At 32.0% G+C, this 20561-nt stretch overlaps 4 protein-coding genes across 7 annotated transcripts; 1 reads left to right on the forward strand and 3 right to left on the reverse strand.

Annotated features, from left to right (window-relative positions):
- Window positions 1-826: 826 nt before the first annotated feature.
- On the reverse strand, window positions 827-8371 carry LOC137825486 (uncharacterized). Of its 3 annotated transcripts, none has more exons than XM_068631152.1 (18): window positions 8081-8371; window positions 7783-7900; window positions 7510-7697; window positions 7288-7395; window positions 6287-6351; window positions 5849-5954; window positions 5355-5438; window positions 4782-4928; window positions 4575-4703; window positions 3576-3643; window positions 2931-2964; window positions 2745-2829; window positions 2347-2414; window positions 2146-2259; window positions 2030-2065; window positions 1794-1880; window positions 1397-1488; window positions 827-1279 (listed from the first exon to the last, which is right to left on the reverse strand). In XM_068631152.1, exons 1-18 carry the CDS (start codon window positions 8288-8290, stop codon window positions 1183-1185), a joined length of 1836 nt encoding a protein of 611 aa, XP_068487253.1. In that variant the 5' UTR covers window positions 8291-8371; the 3' UTR covers window positions 827-1182. The 3 variants fall into 3 exon arrangements, with proteins under 3 accessions (XP_068487253.1, XP_068487252.1, XP_068487254.1); XM_068631151.1 differs by having other exon boundaries at window positions 1397-1506; window positions 8081-8365; XM_068631153.1 differs by having other exon boundaries at window positions 1397-1506; window positions 7510-7658; window positions 8081-8339.
- A 1070-nt stretch (window positions 8372-9441) lies between these two features.
- Window positions 9442-10932, forward strand: LOC137823545 (uncharacterized). 2 transcript variants are annotated; one of them, XM_068628735.1, is made up of 2 exons: window positions 9442-9582; window positions 10229-10932. In XM_068628735.1, the coding sequence occupies exon 2, from the start codon at window positions 10281-10283 to the stop codon at window positions 10710-10712; it is 432 nt and encodes a 143-aa protein (XP_068484836.1). In that variant the 5' UTR covers window positions 9442-9582; window positions 10229-10280; the 3' UTR covers window positions 10713-10932. The 2 variants fall into 2 exon arrangements, with proteins under 2 accessions (XP_068484836.1, XP_068484837.1); XM_068628736.1 differs by having other exon boundaries at window positions 9443-9582; window positions 10279-10932.
- A 382-nt stretch (window positions 10933-11314) lies between these two features.
- Window positions 11315-15386, reverse strand: LOC137823544 (serine/threonine protein phosphatase 2A 59 kDa regulatory subunit B' gamma isoform-like). The gene is made up of 2 exons (XM_068628734.1): window positions 13754-15386; window positions 11315-12014 (listed from the first exon to the last, which is right to left on the reverse strand). The coding sequence occupies exons 1-2, from the start codon at window positions 14972-14974 to the stop codon at window positions 11625-11627; spliced, it is 1611 nt and encodes a 536-aa protein (XP_068484835.1). The 5' UTR covers window positions 14975-15386; the 3' UTR covers window positions 11315-11624.
- A 2839-nt stretch (window positions 15387-18225) lies between these two features.
- On the reverse strand, window positions 18226-20550 carry LOC137826236 (MD-2-related lipid-recognition protein ROSY1-like). Its single transcript, XM_068632130.1, has 4 exons — window positions 20393-20550; window positions 19951-20052; window positions 19555-19721; window positions 18226-18476 (listed from the first exon to the last, which is right to left on the reverse strand). The coding sequence occupies exons 1-4, from the start codon at window positions 20514-20516 to the stop codon at window positions 18384-18386; spliced, it is 486 nt and encodes a 161-aa protein (XP_068488231.1). The 5' UTR covers window positions 20517-20550; the 3' UTR covers window positions 18226-18383.
- Between the last annotated feature and the right edge of the window lie 11 nt (window positions 20551-20561).

The following is a 20561-nucleotide window of genomic DNA, read 5'->3' on the forward strand; positions in this document are numbered from 1 at the left end:
ATGCTTGAAAAGTGTCAATACATGTTTGGTAGAACCAATTTGCATTCATAATTATGGTTTTGGCAACATGGTGGAAACAACTCGCTTAAATTGTTCTTTTATTTGTTTCTTACTTTTATATTTAAATATTTACAAATGAAAGAATAGTTTATATTAATTTAGAAGCTGAAAGTATTTATATAAAAGACAATATTAGTTACATTCCATTTATGTATTATCCTCTAAAATGATTAGATAAAAATGGAGAAATTATTGTTTATTGGAGAAGATACAAGGGTGAGATACATCGAGATTAAAGAAAGTCTTGAATTGACTAAACATTGTAATGATAAACTCACATAGGAATTTGATGAAACTTGCATAAACATCTCATTCTAAGCCAAATTCTTCCTCTACCTCTATACATTCCATACATTCCACGTGCACCTCCATATTAGTGATAAAATGTCAGTTTTAACCTTTTTTTTAAATTTTAAATAACCCTAAATGATCCATAAGCTCACATTTTTAACCTCAGTTGCATCCGTTTATTTTTCTTTAGATGTAGCATTCGTTGTATTCAACGTTCTCCAATGTGAAGATACTTTTTTTTTAGATTTCTACTTCACTTTTGCACCTCAGGTTTTTTTTTTCTGAATTTTGTCCCTTCCAAAAAAATTGAAAAAAAAATAAGCAAACGAAAATACCAACGTTCACCACCAGCCACAAAACTTACCACAACCATACCAAAGTTCATCACCAGTCACCACCACTTGAAAATGAAAAAGTCACCACATACTCAAAAAGTATAGTTATGATTAAAAAAAATGAGGGGGAAATATGGAGGTACATGGAGAATTTGGCCTCATTCTATTACAAGAATACAAGGGACAAAACGTATTGGACCAAGACCAACTGATAAGATAGAAATATAGATATAACGTTGTTTACAAGCATAACATATACTGGTGATTTGATTTGGTGCTTTCTTTGCATGCTTCGTTTTGGAACACCCTATCAACAATTTAAATTAAATTATACATCTCAGACATACAACTATGCCAAAGGAAGTGGTAAAAAAAGAGTGAAGATCAAGAATGAATGAAGAGTGAATCTTGAGAAGAACCACAAGGGAAAAACCAATTATGCCACCACATCATCCCTATTTTGTAGGTTTGTCTGAATCAAACTTAAAGGTAGTTACTATAACTTATAATCAAGACCAGCTCCATATTTCCAAGCCTCGAGATGCCGCTTCAACTGGAAACTCATCTTGGATGGCAATGTATGTACCAGTGGCCTTGCAATTCATTCAATATGAGCATAGAATACAAGGTGTGTTAATTGGATCTATATGCTTGTTGAATAAATAAGGAAGCTAAAAAGTGGTTTAAGAGAACCTTGTTAAGACTATTACCTCAGAATAGGATCAGCAAAGGTCGATAAAAAGGTGTAGTATCCAAGCCCCAGAAAATGTCTGGACCAATCTAGAAGTACAGGAACACCAACCTGGGACAAGATTAAATTCTTCACCCCCATGTTAAAGAGGTCTCCTGACTAATTATTTATGCTACATATTTTTATTTAACTCCAACTAGGTTCTATATGTTTGAGATGAGAAACTACAACAGATGAACATATATAAATTATGTTTTCATGTGCCATGTCAAGCAAATCAGCGCAGACATATCAGAAGTGAGGATGTCGCATTATAAGTTTTCACTTCAAAGTATATTCATATTTGTCTAATAGATATATAAGTTGCACTTCAAAAATTAAGACATGATATGAGAGTTTCTTGCATCATGAAATACCTGCTTGAATATGGATGGGAGTATTTGAGGATTTGTTAACATAACCAGGCCTAATGTTTTGGAAAGTGGCCCAAACTGTACAACATCCTGTAAATATTATCTTAGGAAAGTCATCATTCCATGTTTAAAATTTGATATGGTTTCTCATCTCAATTAATTTAGTCTTTTGAGAACATCTTACAAAAGACAGAAAAAAAACATATCCACACAGTTTCAGATTGGGACAAGAAGCACACCTGTAGAAACGGTCGTAGCACTGGATCACCAAGCCTCTGCAAAAACGAAGGATAAAAAAGAAGCAATAGTAAGAAATAACATCAAAATAATCTCAGTCATGAGAGAAATATACTACCTGCATACAACTAAAATTGGTATAAAGAAGTTCATTAATAAAATCTGCAGGAACATTGGACTGTTTCTTTGCTGACATTGCTCTTTGGAACAGCCATGAAGCACTCAAGTTGGGCTGCAGGATACATAATCTTGGTCAGGTATTTAGTTTCATACTACAAATTCTGAAACAGTCAAACCTTTGAGAAAAGTTGGAAAGTACCATGTAAGGGTTCAGCAAAGACAAGTTGTATGAGTCAAGATAATCACCATTGATTGCTTCATGTATTCCTTCATTACAATAAAGTGGAGAAAAAAAGAATCCGATTATCTCAATAGTGAACCTATTTTTTTGTACTTTTTGTTTGAACAAATTTCTAAATCAATTTCAGCTACATAACATTTTACTAAATTAGGTGTTCCAATGTTGCTGAAGACAGAAGCAAGGCAAAGAAAAATCAAGGTGAGGAGTTCCATAAATACTCAGAAAAACAATCAGATTCACAGTTTAAGGTCTCAGTTTAAAAAAAAGTAACTCCTGTCCTACAACATTGCAACAGATCTGTTTCAACTAGTACAAAAATGTACATCAGAAGTTTAAAACTTCACTGAAAGACTTACCAGCTGACAGTCTCCCAAGGTGCCTGGTCAAACTTCCAAATCCACCAAATGAAACAGGTGATTGTATGCCACTGGCATCACCAAACTACGGAGAATAAAGCTTGATTGCTTTAATATTAGTCAATAGATCATCGATGACTTAATTTTATTATTTTAGAGGCTTCAGATGTGTAAAACGTAATTTACCTGTAAAACTCTGTTAAAAGAAGCTGGTAGCGGACTGCTAGGTGCTCCATATCATCATCAAATATTGTACGTGTGATATTAAAAGAAATTATAAGTCGAGATACAAGTAAATAGATCCAAAATGAGTTTAAAACAAACTTAGGGAATTGAATAAGTTAGGTGGAGACAAAGAAAACGTCAGGTTTTTAGATAATTTTCTCATATGCAATACATGTCTTGAAACAGTTAGAACTTGGATGGTTCATTTATGTCCACTTAATGGAGTAGCATTATCTGGCTGTGACAGATTAGTCAAAGAAACAATGAAAAATTCCGAGACATGATGGAACAGGCACAAGGAAATGAAAGTTAAACTTATTTAGTATCATTCACATTAAGATCATTAAGTTGCCAAGTACAACACATGGTTCAAATTCTTACAGGAATCTTGAATTGTAAAAGCCAAAGGAACTAAATGAATACGTGCTATACTAATAGTAATAAAATGTTTAAAATCAGACAACTAGCTGCATCGCTTTCATGTGTCAACATTAAGAGAAGCAAAAGAAAACAAATTGTGTTTGTGTGAGATAAGAGAGTAACTGGAAGCATTTAGTAGAACTTATCAACTGATTTGTAGATACATATTCTAATACAAAGCATTACCTCTCGCGATATGTGGGAAAGATTCCATAAATAATTCGTAGTATCTCTAAATCATCAAGTGAAACATCCTATAATGAAAAAATTGCAAATTGACGTCAGTCAAACTGAGAGCAACAGAACACTAGCATAAAAGAATGAATCAGGAGAAATGTAAAAAACTTTTGGTAGCTTGTATGACTTCAAAAAAACATTATATTTGAATAGTGTAAACCTTTATGGATTAGAATAGCCATTACAGAATTCAGCACAGAACTCTTTAGGACATAGAAAAAAAGGCAAAACTGGAATTGATCTCTAACTACTAGAAAAACAGAAACTCTTATGGACTAGAATAGCCATTACAGAACTCAGCACAGAAACTCTTCAGGACATAGAAAATAAAGGCAAAACTGGAATTGATCTATAACTACTAGAAAAACAGAACGGAGCAGAAAAGAGATAGAAGAAAGCAAAACTGATCTTTTGACATTCTAATTTTGCACTCAGATGTTCACACTTTGAAATTTTACAGCAAGAACTTCCATAGAAAGTCCATGAAGCCCCTAGTTAGGTAAAACAAACAGCAAATTGTGTCTAAACTCAAAGTAGATATCATGAGCTCACGCGTACTGCTTATTTTTTTATTCTAAACTTGCAAAGTTTAATTAATCTTACAAGGAAAACAGAAAAATACAGAGGCATTAAATATATAAATATGACTGCTAAAAAATATAATTGCCAAAAGTAACATAACATAAGGGTACACACAAAATTTTGTGACTTGATAGCTGATACACAGCACGGACTTCCATTTAAGCTTCTAGTATGGTTGTAAAGATCGGGAAATTGAATAAAAAAATACTTCTTCTTCACCTTGTAGTTAATTTTTTCTTAAAAATAGTGTTTTTTATTAGAGAAAAGGGAGAAAACACAAACGAGGGGGAGATACAATGTCCTTCAAAATGGAGAAAATAAAGATCAAGACACATGAGAGAGCATGATGAAAGAAAGAAAACTAGCCTGGTATTCTGGCATCAAATCCCAGTATTCTTCTAATAATTCTTCCAATTTTGGGGATCCAGGTTGAGGTTCCACATAAGTGAACATATAAGTAGTACGGTCCAAAGGACCCGAGCCTGCTGGAAATGCCTGTGAAAATTTCAGTGAAACTTCTTAGAAATAGAGTATGAGAGGATACTATGTTTCTATTGATATAGTAAAAGGTACCTCCCAAAACAATTGTGCTTTTGAGTCTCCGACTTTCTTTACTGATGAACTGCTAAATATGACATCACTATTGGAGTTTGTCTTAAAGCCACGTGCACATGTTCCAACAACAAGGCAAACACCATCAGGCTTTCGCCCACCTCTTATCTGTAAAATCATTGAACATGACAATCGGAAGAAACTTCAGGACAAGGTTTTAATTTTAATACTCAGTACGTACTTATTTCATTAAATATCATGTGTAGAACTTTAATCAACAGAATTTCTTTTATATTTTCAAGGTACTTTTCAGTCTCATTCTTGTTAGTGTTGATTTTTACAATAACATTGGATAAAAGAGACCATCATTGAGAAACTTAGGGGGCTATTTATTTAACAAATATTCATATAAAATGACAGTGAATGTTTCCTGCATATGCATGATAGAACTACAGCAGAAGACCCAGAGAGAACTTATAAATGACAATCAGTGCTTGTATTCCATGAAACATGTGCAAACATCCTTGTGATAAAACTGTGAAAATCATAAAATATCTGTTAGAAAGCACCGATGAGTATAAATATATTCCTGACCTGTTTTACAATAGGGGAGAAGTTCCCCATGGCATCAATTATGAGACGAGATGACAATATTTTGTCCCCAGAAAGTTTCAGAACCTGAAAAGAAAAATAAACTGGGGTTCATGCTTCACAATCTCCGTATAAAATAAAAATTAATATTCATCAGTCACAAATTAATTGGTAATTTAAAACTTCCATTGCAATGCTAGGTTCATGTATTCTCTGTTTTCATGCTTCACTGTCATCCTCAATCTACTGTGCACATATTTTTGTAAGACTTTCTTTGTGTAACCTTTTGATGATTATCCACAGTTAATGGTGTTTATAAATGCAAACATGTATACATAATTTCAACAAAAAATTGAGACATCTGAACAGGCTACACGGCCTAGAATGGTGTTTGGTGTAATTATGATAATTCATCAATAATAGAATTTCATAAAATAATAGTTAAGAATTTATGGTTGTGCTAGAATAACTAGTTCTAGAGGTTACGGTAAACTCACTGCTGCATCCTCATATACATTAATGCAGGAGACGCTGCATTGCTCAAAAATGACTCCACCGAGTGAGATAAACCGTGTCTTTACAATCTCTATAAGCTTTTCTGGTCTGCAGTGGCAAATAGCAAAGATGAATGTTTAAGGAAAAGTCTATCTCTTCAACAGAATACTATATTTTACACTCAAATTACTTCATTGTATACCGTTTGCTCTGTGCCTATAAAATGTTACAATCGAAGTGTTAGTTAAAGAGATTTTGGAAAAAGAAGTAAATTTTCTCTAAAAATTAAATAGTCTAAACATACACTAAATTAAGCATATTGTTCATTGCCAAGCCAGACAAAACAGAAAAGAAAAATATTAACTAGATAAGAACAAATATGAACTTATATATTCATAATTGAAATACAAGAAAACAATTATCATGAGAAGGAGACTAACGAAACACCGAGATTAAGTATGTCGTTCACCCAGATATCCCCTTTCCTTTCAAATCCACATCTGTTCTGCATAGTTTATGAAATTGTCAAGGTGAAGTTGGTAATAAGCAAATTAAAAATAAAATAAAGGTGAGTGTAATTGAGTTTGTAAATTACTTTGAAGTACTAAATTTAATACTTCTTAACAAGTAAGCAATGGTGAATTTAAAGAGGATGAAAATTTTTATGATTCAAGTTAATCACTACAAGAAAATCATGAAATAAAAACCAATTTTAGAGACAAAAAATAATTAGTTGCTATAGTAACTAAATTAGAAACCATTTTAGAGACTAAAAACACTTTTGGTTTCTAAATTAGTTTTTATTATTGTTAACTGATTTCTAAATTGGTATCTAATTAGCTACCAAGGTTTTTGCTACCAAAGCTTGAATGAGTTTCTCCTTTACAAGTTTCTACACAAAAACACTTTGGGTTTTACTCTTGTGATTGACAACTGAATTTATTCTGTTACTAAGTAGATATCATATCACACTTATTGTTGGTACTATTTGATATAGTGTCTATTTGGAGAAACCTTTCTATAACAACTCCTAGAAAAGAAAAATAAGAAGGAAAAATGAAATCACTTTTTCCATAAACAAATTAGTTTATGAATGAGGTAATTTGTAGAAGCTTCTCTAAAATCTGATTTCTAATTCATGTATAAGCTAATTTTAGCTTAATAATTTTTATTTTTCTTTTCTAGAAGTGTGTGTACAAGTTTCCTTCAAACAATCCCAATATCCCTTAGTTGTTAAATAATTTCATCTGGCAGTGCTCTATGTTTTTTTTTTCTCATTTAATTGTAACTAAGAAGACCCTGTTATCAATCTTTTGCTGTGTTTAGGCATGTGATGTGTGTTCTAACTTATTTCAAGATATTAGTTATGGAGAAATACCTAATCAAGATGATTCTTGCTACAAAGAGATTGGCAACTAAACTGAAGAAGTTCAGGAATTACAGGATTGAATTTCACTGCAGTGGCTCTTTCAATGTCATCTTCTTCCAGGACTCCAACTTCTACAAGTTCCAAAAGCTCCTTTGTTGATATATTCCATTCTTGCTCTCTCTAATGATAAAAACAACACAGACAACTCTAATCAATTAACCCTTCAAAGAATTCGCTTACTCTTTTCATTGTAGGATTGAATGTTGATAACTCAATCAATGAAGCTGAAATTACCCCCTTTAGTGCATTCCTTTCCACAATCGCAACTCGAAGACCCCTAGTGCACAAGGCTGTGGCAACAAAGATTCCTAGAGTGCCACCACACACCAACACATCATATGAACCTTCTGCTTTGTCAGCAAGACCAGATGAGCCAAACAAGCCTGGGATGGTAGAAACAACTTGCTGAGGCTCTTGCACAACTGCAATGAATACATGCGGAGATTACAGAACATATAAAGTTCTTTCATTTCCTAAAGGGTATAAGAATCATTGAATGACATGAACCTTCTTGAGAGGAGCATATGCTTGACCATAGCTTGTCTAATCTTTTCAAGGCTTCATATGAGTATGCTCCACCAGCACCACCAACTTCTCCACTCACTGAAACACTCTCCATAATCCTCTAGAAAAATAAAAGATAGTACAATATTGTTTTACATGATCAACTAATTAAAAGTTAACAATTTTATCATATACAACTATCCATAATCAGAAGACAGTGTAAGAACTTAACACTATAAGTGTTATTTAGACTTGTTACAAAGAAAGCAGAACGTGGCATGACATACTGAAGATTCGGTACCTGGGTTCTGGAGGGAACAGCTTGTGGTCTCAAAAGGAGGGGTCTTTTCTTCTGTGGGAATGAAGTTCCCACTGAAAGCTGAGATATTCCATTAATGGGTTGAAGCCGAAGCAATGACATAACAGAAGAAGCTAAAAAAATTGAAGATAAAGAAGAGAGTAACAGAAGTAAAGTAACTGGTTTTTCCCTCTTCTTCTGTGTTTGGTTCATCGATTATGATTATGATTACGATGGATGAAAAAGGCAACGAATTTGCGCACCACAATTGGACACGTTCAACTTCAACCACCAAAACTGTCTCCCTGTGTCCTTTCTTCCTTTTTTTCTCTTTTTTTTTCTTTTTACTTAAAAATAAGTAAACCATGACTTAGTTTAGTTCCAGAATTTGTTAAGTGTTGTCAATTGATTCCTGAATTGAAAAAATTAGTCTGCAATTGAAAAATAAATATTACCAAAATCATAATAAATAGACTTTTTCAGTATTTTAAAAACTTATTTAATTTTTTTTTTAACTTTACAAACCCAAATGTTTTAGGAATTAAAGTCACCATTAGTCTGAAAATTTGGGGGATAGAGAGAGGAGAGAGTATCCAAGCTCTAAAGAGTGCACTAATATAGATAGAAAGAAGCATAAGATTTTTTAATATAATAAAATAATTTTTATGTAGGAGATTTAAAATTGTTGAGAAATTTAGAAACAATATTTTAGGACAAATTTTAAAAATATAAGCAATTCGGTTTATATATTTGAAAAAAAGTTATCATGTGTAAGAAAATATAAGAAAAGAAGTTGCATAAATGCAATTCAGTAAGAATAACACTAAAACTCATCCTTAAATAATTTAATGCTTTGAAATATATAATAATAAATATTTAATTTATATAAATTTAGTTAAAAATATTCTTAATTTTTTAAGTGTTTTTGTGTTTTTTTTATCTATTAGTTTTGTTAATGATTATTTTTTCTTAGAGAATATAACTTACGAAATCTTTTTTTCGATCACATTTTTTTAACTACCAAGTTTGTACACTAAACTTCAATGAAAGCATATACAGTTAATTAGTCTTAATTATAAACATATATTTTGTCGAGAAAAGTAGCTTTAAAAACTAAAAAAGTATTATTTTGAAAATAAAACAAAAAAAAATAAAAAGAACATTATTTAAGAAAGGAAAGAACAAGATACATTAAAAAAATATTTTGTAAAATACTTTTTTATTAATTAAAATTTTTAAAAAATATTATTTTAATATCATTTATTAATTTTAAATATCTGTTTATTTAAATTTATTGTTTAAAAAAATAGATAGAATAAAAGAATGAAAAAATATAAGATTCTCATTTTCCCCTTTAGTTACTTATCTGGCAACAAGAGTGTAACTCCACTCTACTTCAAGGTTTCAACTTTGAGGATAAACCTCACTCTGCTGCTCCCAGTGAGGGTTTATCGTTTAACGGTTTTTCCATACTGCATCTTCAACCCTCCCACTGTTTTGAACTGGTAAAGTCTCAAACTTCAATCATCTTTAGATTCCTTTTGCTCTTCGTAGTTTCTTTTCATGTCAACTTAGCATCGGCGCTTATCAAATATGGAAATCACCTATCATGTGCTCTCGAACAGGGTCTTGTCACCAAACCCTAATTAGGAATCTAGTGTTTTTACATTTTAATTGATTCGTGAATCGTGTGTTTTGGAATCTGAATGGTGTCTCTTTTTCTGAGTGAATGGCAATTTGTTGTACTTAAAAACAATCGGAAGTGAAACATTGATAATTTTCTGAATTTCTGTTCATTTTTCTGGTCCTTCCATTGTTCTGTGTTGCCGGATGCGTTGGTGCTCCGGTTATTTCTTCCCTGGTTATTGTGTATGCTATTGATTTGTCATCTATGATGGAAACGGACACAAAACAACACCTAAATAAAACAAACAAACCCACCTAAAGATGGAAAGAGAACGAGCAGCATCACTACAAACTACACATCCTACTATAGAATCAACAACAGAAGATTATATCATCGTCAGTGTCCCCCTCGCAAATAAAATTTAACAAAGATTGCTCGTGGGAGTTTTGGTTGCTTATGGAGTTATTCAATGCTTAGAACATTAACATTGGAAGTCTTTGAACATATTAAAATCTTCCTTGCAGATTTGTGCTATTTTGGAAGTGAAACAGACTGCGTGTGAACTGTTTAGCAGGCATGGCAAGCTTTTTGACAACATCGGCCATCAGCTATTCTCCTGTCAACAATGGTTCCAGGGGATTTGGCAAGTCAGGGGATTTTTCTAAAGGAAGGTGTTGCATAAAAGCAATGAAGATAGAAAAATCATTGGAGGAATTGTACAATGTGAAAGTGGAAAGAAAAGTTTCTCCTGAGAGACTAACCCAGCTTGGAGTATCAAAATGGTCAGTGTGGAAGACTGGGGAAAGCAGGCTCCCCTGGGATTGGCAGGTAGACCAACTGGTGTACATAGAAGAAGGGGAAGTGAGAGTTGTACCTCAAGGAAGTAAGCGTTTCATGCAATTTTTGGCTGGAGACTTGGTCCGGTACCCAAAGTGGTTTGAAGCTGACCTCTGGTTCGATGGCCCATATCAAGAACGTTATAGTTTCAGAGCATATGGTGATGACTAAAGTAACATGCACTTCCTATCTGGATGTTTCAAGTAATAGATGTGTTTTATAGTTTTAGTCGTCCAGTTCTAAATGTATTTTCAATATATTTGAATGATTGCGATACTTCGCCATAAGATTTGGTCACAATTGCTTATGTTGTATCCTTTTTCATGTTTTGTCTATGCTAGGCAAGACTACCCGATGAGTTAATCCAGACCAACTTCGTATTGCATCATTATACTAAGCTTGCAGATGCAATTTGTTTTTTAAAACCTATCAACATAAATATATATTTTAAGATAATGCAAACGAGTACATGCAAAAAACATCTCTTCATAAATGTAAGGGCACACATTCACTTGGAGCTGTGGATGTGCGTGCTACTTTATATTTGGCAAAACACTCACTGGGTGGGATAATGAAGGGTGTACAGAGATGTATCATTAAATCCCAATCCTTGAAAGGCGACATATATTTCAAAGAACCGAACCCACAATAAATAGGAAAAAGAGTATAATGAAAAGCACCAAATTTCGAACGTGTAATGGCCCCTCTAGAAAAAAATTTACAGGCAGTTCAGCCAGCAAATAAAACACAACTGCCAGAGGGAACAGTACATGTGAACAAAGGTTGGGATCTTTTTCTACAAAAGGCAAGAAATAGAAATTACCAATGTTTAAATTACAGAAAGGTGGCAAAAGGAAATAATTGTTTTTGTATCACTGCATAATCTCAATGGCTAAACTTCTAAACAAACATTGCCTATTATAAACTACATTCCTTATGGTACATAGTACCCATGATTCCAGAACAAATTATGGAGACAAAATGCCCAGAAACAAGGAGCAGCCTGATATCCACACCAACGCCCCATTCACCTTTGTTCCTCATCATGGGGTCAGAACAAACAATTTGGATCTCTGATAGCTCTCAACCTCCGGCAGTAGCCAATTGATTTGCACTTGTTGTGATAGCGACCGAGGACACAAACCTTGAGACAAGGATGGCCTCATTGCTTACAACATTAGCTGCAGCAACATCTTCCAGTTGTTTCCATATGGATTCCCGCTTTTCTAGCTTCTCCCTATTCTTGATTTCTTCTTCTTGAAATCTCATCAAGCACTCGTCAAAAACTGCCTGATCGGCATCAGAGAATATTTTTCTAACATTCAGGGTCAAACTCTGAACAGCTTGGTTCCAATGGCCCCGTATATTTTTCTCCAAAGCAGGGAATATCATAGGCAGTATCATTTTGCTGTTTTGTAAGATCAAATTTCGAATATGGTCATTGTTCCACAGAAACAGAGCTCGTTCAGCTACCTGCCAACAGAATAAAGATAACATCATATACGTACTTTTATAGTGCACTTAAGCTGTGTTTCATTGTTTAGTTTTAATCTTTGAGACTAATTCTTGATAATAAAACTATAGTATGTATTCGTAGCAATGCAGCTCATATAACAAAGAATCCAAAAATCTAAAATCTACAGTTCTCCCAAATGCAAGTTCTAACATAAAAGACAATCATATTAATATATTGTTGCAACATAAGTTCAACTAAAGGAAAATTCAATAATTATTTCATATGAAATTATGAATAAATATCAAATTTCTGAAATTTAACATAAGCCTATAGCAGTCCCAAATACATGTTTTAGAATCTGTTTGAACAAATTTTTCCATAAGAACTTCTAAAAGAGAAACATAAGAAAAAAAATAAAATGAGTTTTACCACAAGTTAAAATTAGTTCATGCATTTGAGAATTTGTAGAAGTTCTCAGTCATCGTCTCTAAATTTTTAACTAATGCATAAGCTAATTTTAACTTATGAAGAAACTCAATCCGTTTTTTCTTCTTATTTTTCTCTTAGAGAAGTCATCATAGAAAGTTGTCCAAACAAGATCGTTATATAAAAGGAAACCATATATAATGTGTTGTTGGCAATATAAGTTCAATTCAAGCAAAATTGAATAATCATTTCATATGAAATTATGAATCATATCAAAATTTCTGAGATTTATACGTAGAGCCATAAGATAACGATATTCTCCAAATGACCATGAAAAGAAGAAGGGATGTCAAGTCAAATACTATCCCCCCAAAAACAAAGAAGAAAAAGAAATGAAGATGAAAATGGAAAAAAAATCCAATGTTAATGTAACATAGTTGGGCTCTGTAGTATCAATACAAGCACTCTTGGTAGAGCTTTTGTTAAATTTATCACAGTTTTAACAATTACAAAATGCATTATATCACGTTATTAACAAGTGTCCTCTACAATAATCTGAAGGACCAAATATGACCCACTACAAACTACCATTTCATAACTTATGAATTTGAACCCCTTTTTCATACAACTTCTGAATATCTCAATCCTGAATGCACAAACAAATTTGCCCATTATTTTGCCAAACTGGATTGCAACAGTAGAAAATTGGATTCTATTATGTTGTTAAGATTTGAATATCATTATATGCTTTTTCTTTTTCATTTTTAATACTTTAGGCTAACTAACTTGCTGATTTAGGATAGACTACCAACCATAAAAAAATCTTATGAATATATTGCACTCTGGCTTTTATGTCCCTAAATGTTAAAAAACCAACCACCACTATTATGACATGTAAATTTAAAGTAGTGAGACTTGATGGTCGAAACCTGAAGTCAATTGAGGTAGTACATCATTACACAGCCACCTACTTACCCAATTTTTCCTGATATATTCTTACCCTAGTATATTCAGATAGTCTTCAAAACCACACCTAGTTTCCTGCTGTAAATTCATACAAGGCCTATCAAAATAAAATTCATACATTTTCCTATTTTAGTCATGCTATCTTGGACCCACACACAGAGTCATGCGCATACACAGAAATGAAATGGCATTGTAAAAATTGAGTAATCTTCAAATATTAGATAGCATTTAAGATAGCTGAGAGAAGCAAAATGGAAATGAATAACATCAGAATACAGATATAAAGAGCTGTGGTGTTGTTAGCAAATGCTAATAAAATGAATGCAGAATTCATAAGAAAATAACGATGGAATTTCATAAGCACCTGAAAGTGTAAGCTATTAAGGCATCTACCAATTCGACGAAATAATGGGATCACACATCTCTGAAACTCTGCTGGTTGAGTTGCCTCTAAAACTTCCTCCAACTCACCAAGGAACATTACCTCCTTTGCACTATTAGTTATCGGCCAATATTTCAAAAGGCCTCTAATCACAGTATCAGCTAGCTTGACATCCTTCTCGACAAACTGAGTAATACAATAAGAAAGCTGTTGATGATAAAGAGAAACGCACTTAGGCTTGTGTAGCGGAATCAGTGCCCGGACAAGGAACAGTTTATGCTCTGCCTTTAAAGGCAAAGCAAAACCATTAATTATGCTGCCCAATATTTCAAGCAACTCTGCAATCCCGCTATGTTTCTCTGTCTCAAATATGAACAAGTAAAAGATATTGTTGATAGCTTTTCTAATGAATGGTCGATGCACCATGAACTTCCCATAAATACGGTGGAGAATAGTCTTCAGGTAATCCCTCTCTCTTTGGTCTTCCGAGTCAAAAAGGTCAAGCAGCTTCAACACAAACGAGTGATCAATGTATCTTTTCGCAAGCTTAGCATCTGTCTCAGGTGAAGCAACAAATCTAAAGAGAAATTCGTACACAATCTGCAGATGAGGCCACGCCGGTTCCAAAACAGGTTCCTCTTCATCAGGCTCACTGATATCTGCCAACTTCCCATCATGATTCGAAGAAGGTAAAGCGCGAAACAAATTGGTTGCTACCATCTTTGTCATCTCCAGCATCGCTGACTCGTTAAACTTCGAATTCACAGATGAAACGTAATCAACAAGCTCAAGCAGAGTTTGCCGTTTGACGTCCTTCTCCTTGAGATGCTTGGCCGGATCATTAAAATCAAACACCACACAGCACATATTCAATTTTCTAATAAAAAGATTCTGCTTCTCCGAGCTAGGGACATCCCTAAAACTAGGCAAAGCCTCATAAACTGTAGAAGCCATTATTGAACCCGATATAGAAGCTGATTTCTTAGCTTGATTGGTATAGTGTTGAGCAATACTCTCATTCCCAGAACGAGACCCAACTGAACCAGAACTCGAAGATTTTGAAGAAACGGAATTCGACTTCAAGAGGGTATTAGAAGATGAGTTCAGTGAGAAACCATCATTAAACCCTCCTTCCCCGTCTGAATTGCCGTGAGATGATTTTGAGGGTTTGCGAGGTATTTTACCTAAAATCTGTTTAATCATATCTAGAGAACCCCCGAAGCCAGAAAAAACCAACCCCAACTTTGTACTAATTAATCAAACTTTCACAATCTCGATCAGAAACATTATCGAACACAATTAATGAAACACGTGGGAGGGTTCGATTTAAGCGGCCCAAATACCCAAATCAGAAACCCGTACCTCAGAAAATAGCAGTGAAAATTGTACTCATAAATTCACGGATTAAGGGTGCAAACGCTAGGGCGAGAAGAAATTGACGGTATGTAGAAGTGGAAAGCACTTACATTGAGAAAAAGCGTGCGAAGAAGGCACGAGAGGGGAAGAAAGCGAGAGAAAATGCAAGAAAATTAGAGAGAGTGAAGTGTAAAGAGGGAAATTGGTCCCAGAACATTAGCCCTAGTGAGAGAAACACGATGATGTGGCCCAAATTTCATACTTCAATTTTACTACTTTTTATAATTTCTTATCATGTGTAGTCTGTAATTATTTATTTTTATATAATCATATTTTCATATAGCTAAAATTAAAATTTATAACAATTATATATTTTAGTTTTTTAACTATTTTTTATCAAATAATTCTTAAATTTTGAAGTTATAATAGTAAAAACATAAAACTTTTTGAAGTAGATTAAAATGATTTCATTTTATTGCGTGTATTGGGGAGCTAAGTAATTTATAAGTTAGTTTAGTATCTTTTTTATATAAAAATATATATATTAAAAGTGTTTTATTAAGGATATTTTGAAAAAATAAATATTAACTTAAAAGTTTTGATTGAAGTAATCAATAAAAAATAATAGAATTTCCACGAGACTTTGCAACAAATTGATTATGGTATGCATTGCAACATTGAAAAACTCTCTTCCACTTATTGGTAAATTCTTCTTAATTTAACTATCTTCTGAATCAATTTTATGGTATAGACAAAGTGATTACTATTTATCATTATTAAGACTCCATTTAAATATGTACTATACAAATAAATTATTTATAAATACTTCTGACTCAGAGAGTATATTTAGTTTTTTTTTTTCAAAACATTGTCTGTATTAATAAAATATGAAATTATAATGATTTTTTTCTATAAATATAATATAATTCTTTTAAAACTCATGTTAGGCACATGCATGTTCCATCATATGAAAATAGCATGAAATAATATATATATATATATATATATATATATATATATGAAGAGACTAACCAAACTGATATAAAGAAAAACAAAAAAAACTAGTTTAAAAAAATTAAAGAAAAATAAAATAAAGATAAGAAGAGAAAGAAAAGAACTTTCACTTTCTCATATATACTCAGTTTTACTCCACTTTACACAAACACAATTTATTTACATAATAATTAAAAAGAAAGGGTTAATTATATGATAAATGAATTTAGAAATCATTTCAATAGTTTAAATAATTAAGATTAAATTTTTGGTTGGGATAATTAGGATTTAATTTTTTTTATTGGGTTTAAAGTTGAGTGAAAATAAAGCATTATAGAAAAATTCAAAATATTTTAAGAATAAGGGTGTAAAAACTTATAAAATTTAAGGATTTTATAAAATTCAGAATTTAAGAAAAAAAATTATTTTAAAGATAGAATTAATTTGTCTTCTTTTTTATTTTTCCCAATTTTTTTCTCTTCTCACTTCAAGGAAAACTATATTCTTTCCTTTTAAAAAAATTGTAGATTCAAGCTACTAAAACACAAGGTTTTAATGTCAATTCTGAAACAAATTCTTTTAAGGAAGTTTTTTTTCTTCTTTCTCTCCATGTAAGTTTCAATTTCTTTCACTTTCCAAATTTCACTCAGCAAATTCTAATTCCATTAAGTAGATTGCTAATTCTTTTTTGAAAAATTGAAATTTTATTATTTTTTTATTCTGATTATTTCTCTTTAATATTTATAGCAATGATTTAATTTAATAATTATAAGTGGATATTTTTAAAGTTTTCTTTAATGTTTGAAAAATTGGCATTTAGTAAAAAATGATTTATTTAATGAAATATGTTAGATTGATATGAATAACAATTAGCCTAAGTGGAGTTTAGTATGTATTGAAGAGTAGAATCATGAACAGAATAAGGTATTAAAGTTTTACCTAACTTCAAAGTCTTTTCTTTCAAATCACCATAATGAGGATTTAAATTATAAGAATTGCATGAAAGTTATTAAATGCATATCTTTGCATACTCACAATAAATTACCTCAATTATACATTTATTAATTGTTAACCTACCAAATGATTATAAAAATACTTGTCTGATCTGTATACCATATTAATGAAACTTCCTATTGTGATATTTCTATATTTCAATTATTAACTATCAATGTTTATTATTTTATATTTTCTTATGTTTTCTAAGTATTTATTTGATTTAATCTATATTTAAAAAAGTAACTTTAATTTTACGTGGAAAGTTTTTATGTCGAACTTCCTTCGTTTTATAATTTAAGATAAGATTTACTAAATTAATTTATAAATGAAACCTAAAACACAAAATACTTTTTAAAAATTAATTACATATTTACTTTTTTTAATGCACTAAGTGATTATAAAAGTACTCACCTAATTTATGAATCAAATTAATAAAATTTATCTTTTATCTTGTTTTGGTTACTGGGAATAATAAATATATTTAGCATACTTTTGCCTTTCGTTACTTGTATTATTAAGAAAAACACTTGCCAAATTAGTAATTTTTTCTCTTACATTTTCATTTTTCAATTATTAAAGTTTTATTCTTTTTACATTTATAAATATAGTTATTTATTCAATTTAATATATATTTACCAAAGTAACCTCTATTTAGTTTTATCCGGAACTTTTTTTTAAAAATAATACAAGATAGAAAACATATTTCATGTATCTTTCCTTCTTCCTTTTTCAATGTATTAAGTGACTATATATCATATTCACTTTCTTAATTATTAATTTTCAATTTTTGTTCTTTTTTATGTTTACTAATTTTATTTATTTAATTTAATTTAATTTATATTTACAAAATTACGCTTAATTTTTGAAAATTAGTTCTTCAGTACATACTTCTTTTCTTTTATAACATAAGATGCTCGTGAATAGTAACATTACTTTAAAAAAGTCATGTTCTCTCCTTTTATACAAATATTTTTCTCCATAAACTGTGTACTAAACTAAATGGTCCTTAACTTAAGGGTGCTAAGAATCAAGTCTTTTATTATGTACTTTAAATTTAAGGGCTAAAATGAAAACCATCATCCTCCAAAATTGGTAACACGCTATCAGGATTTTTAAATGTCCAAATTTATTACTGCATTACAAAGAGATGTCAGTGACATCTTTTTGGGCTATTTATGTATGATTCATAGCCTAGCATGACACTTAACTAGTTCACATGAAAACAGCACCCTAAACAAAAATCCTGAATAATTTAGATAGCAGATACTTAAGATTTAGCATCGATTTTGAAGGGAAAGATGATGCAAGTCAACAGGTTGTCCTTATGATCCTTAAATCTCAGCTTCACATTATAGGTACCCTGCATAAATGCCAATGTTAAATAGATACTAGACAAATAAGTCAAAAGTTCATGGAAAAACAGAGAAGTTGTAAATGAGAAATGTGTCGAAGACCAAAACAAAAACAATCTGAGTGAGGAACCAAAAATAGCATACACGATCTAATAGTTATTTGGATTAACAAGTACCACATTAAGCTACAGGAGTTACACAGCTCAAATGGCCCTTGATTTGGTTAACAAATAATAACAAAAACTATAGAATATGCTTTCTTCTCATGAAATTTGATGAATATCTCATATCCAGATCGACTAGTGATAAAGAAATTTCATAGTATCAGGTCATCTGCTTATCAGAACATCCATTAATATATAATTTTACATATATCTTGTTGGCTTTTGCGTGAATGAGATGTGTTAAAAATCCTAACGGTTGTTATTGGAGAGAATGTGTTGAAGATTTCAAATCTACTGATAAAAACAATAAAAACATTTCATAGTATATAAGGGGTGTAAAACTTCATAGTATATAAGAGGTGTAAAACTTATTAGGCTTAAAAACATGTATTAGTTGGAAGAGATGAAACCAGAAATTTCAATCGAGATAACTTAATATCATTGTGACTTCTACAATTTATGATTAGGACTCATGAGGAAAGTATTAGCTAACCAAATTGAATTAGGAGTTACAAAACAAAACTATTATTAACAGTGCACCGAATAATCATTTCTAGTGTGGTTTTCTGTGCTAAACCAAGCCATGGTTGTTCAAAAAGTATCAATGAACTAAACAGAACCATGAACCAAACTGAGTTTACTTAAAAGAAACCAACCGAGGAGCAATGCACCAAACCAAATGTGCAGTTTAGGTAAACTGTTTCCAATTCAATTTGGTGCGAGTAAACCATTTTTCAGTCCATTGAATTCATTCTGTTTGTACTAAACCAAACCAGGACTACTTATTACTACCATTATTCACATCATAAAAGGAAAAGTATCAGTTCGGATTTGCGGTGCTGAATAATGCCATAATATGTAAATGAACCGATGCCACAACACTATGAATAGTATATAGTATGAGTATATGGGGGAGACTAACCGGTGGGGTAACTGGAGGCAATAATTCGGTGTGAAGTAGCAGAAAGTTGCCTGCAGCCACTGGACAGGGTGTTTCCTCACAGAGATCATGGAGAAATGTAGCAGGTGGCCCTTCCACTCCAACATATGAAATTTCATAAATCAAGTCCCCACTTTGAATTGGTTCAGCTGCATGAATAACATGCACAATCTCCACTCATTAATAAGCAAAGTTAATAAGAAAAACTTCAAAAACATGATGCTTTCTACCAATAGAATAGCCATATTAAGCTTGTACTCAAACCATAGTACTTAATCAACTCGTTTAAACATAATGCATTGAAAGAATAGCATAAAAATACAGAGCCAGAAGATTATAGAAATTGAGGGGAAAATGAGAAGAAGCATCAGCACTCACGCGTGTAAGCTGGGATCTTAAAGGTGAATGGAACTCCTCTCTCCACAGGGTCAGGTAATATTTCCACTCCACTCACCTTCACAGCATAGTCTGAATTGGTATCTGCACAGCACAAAATTCAAATTAAAAGAGAGGGAGCTAACACACCAACGTTTCTGATTGAAAAAGAAACTAGTGTTTGAATTTCAAACTCCTGACAACTTTTTCATTCCACTAACTTATTTGTTAATAAAATAATATAAAAGCAAGATTCAACGGGTCATCTGTTTGATTTCACAGGGTAGTGCTGTTTTCCATCAACAATAACCAGAAATGGTAACTGAAACCATTACAGTCTATAGAGTGGAAGCTTCAGCTGCCTCGTAACTAAGATGATGCATGAAAGGTAAATGCTGAAGAATGAAACAAAAAAAGTGAAGTTAAAGTTAGTTCAGTAAATTACCGCAGTATTTGAAAGATGGGTGTGGAGCATGAAATCGAGCTTCAGCATTGAAAGAAGAAAGCGTGAGAGTGATGAATGCTAGACAAAAAGAGAAGTATAGAGTGGTAGAATAGTAAGCAGCCATGGTTTTGGAAGTAGCACGGAAATGGTATTCACACTGTATTATAAT

Source organism: Phaseolus vulgaris, chromosome 8, assembly GCF_000499845.2.
Source record: "Phaseolus vulgaris cultivar G19833 chromosome 8, P. vulgaris v2.0, whole genome shotgun sequence".
NCBI lineage: Eukaryota > Viridiplantae > Streptophyta > Magnoliopsida > Fabales > Fabaceae > Phaseolus > Phaseolus vulgaris.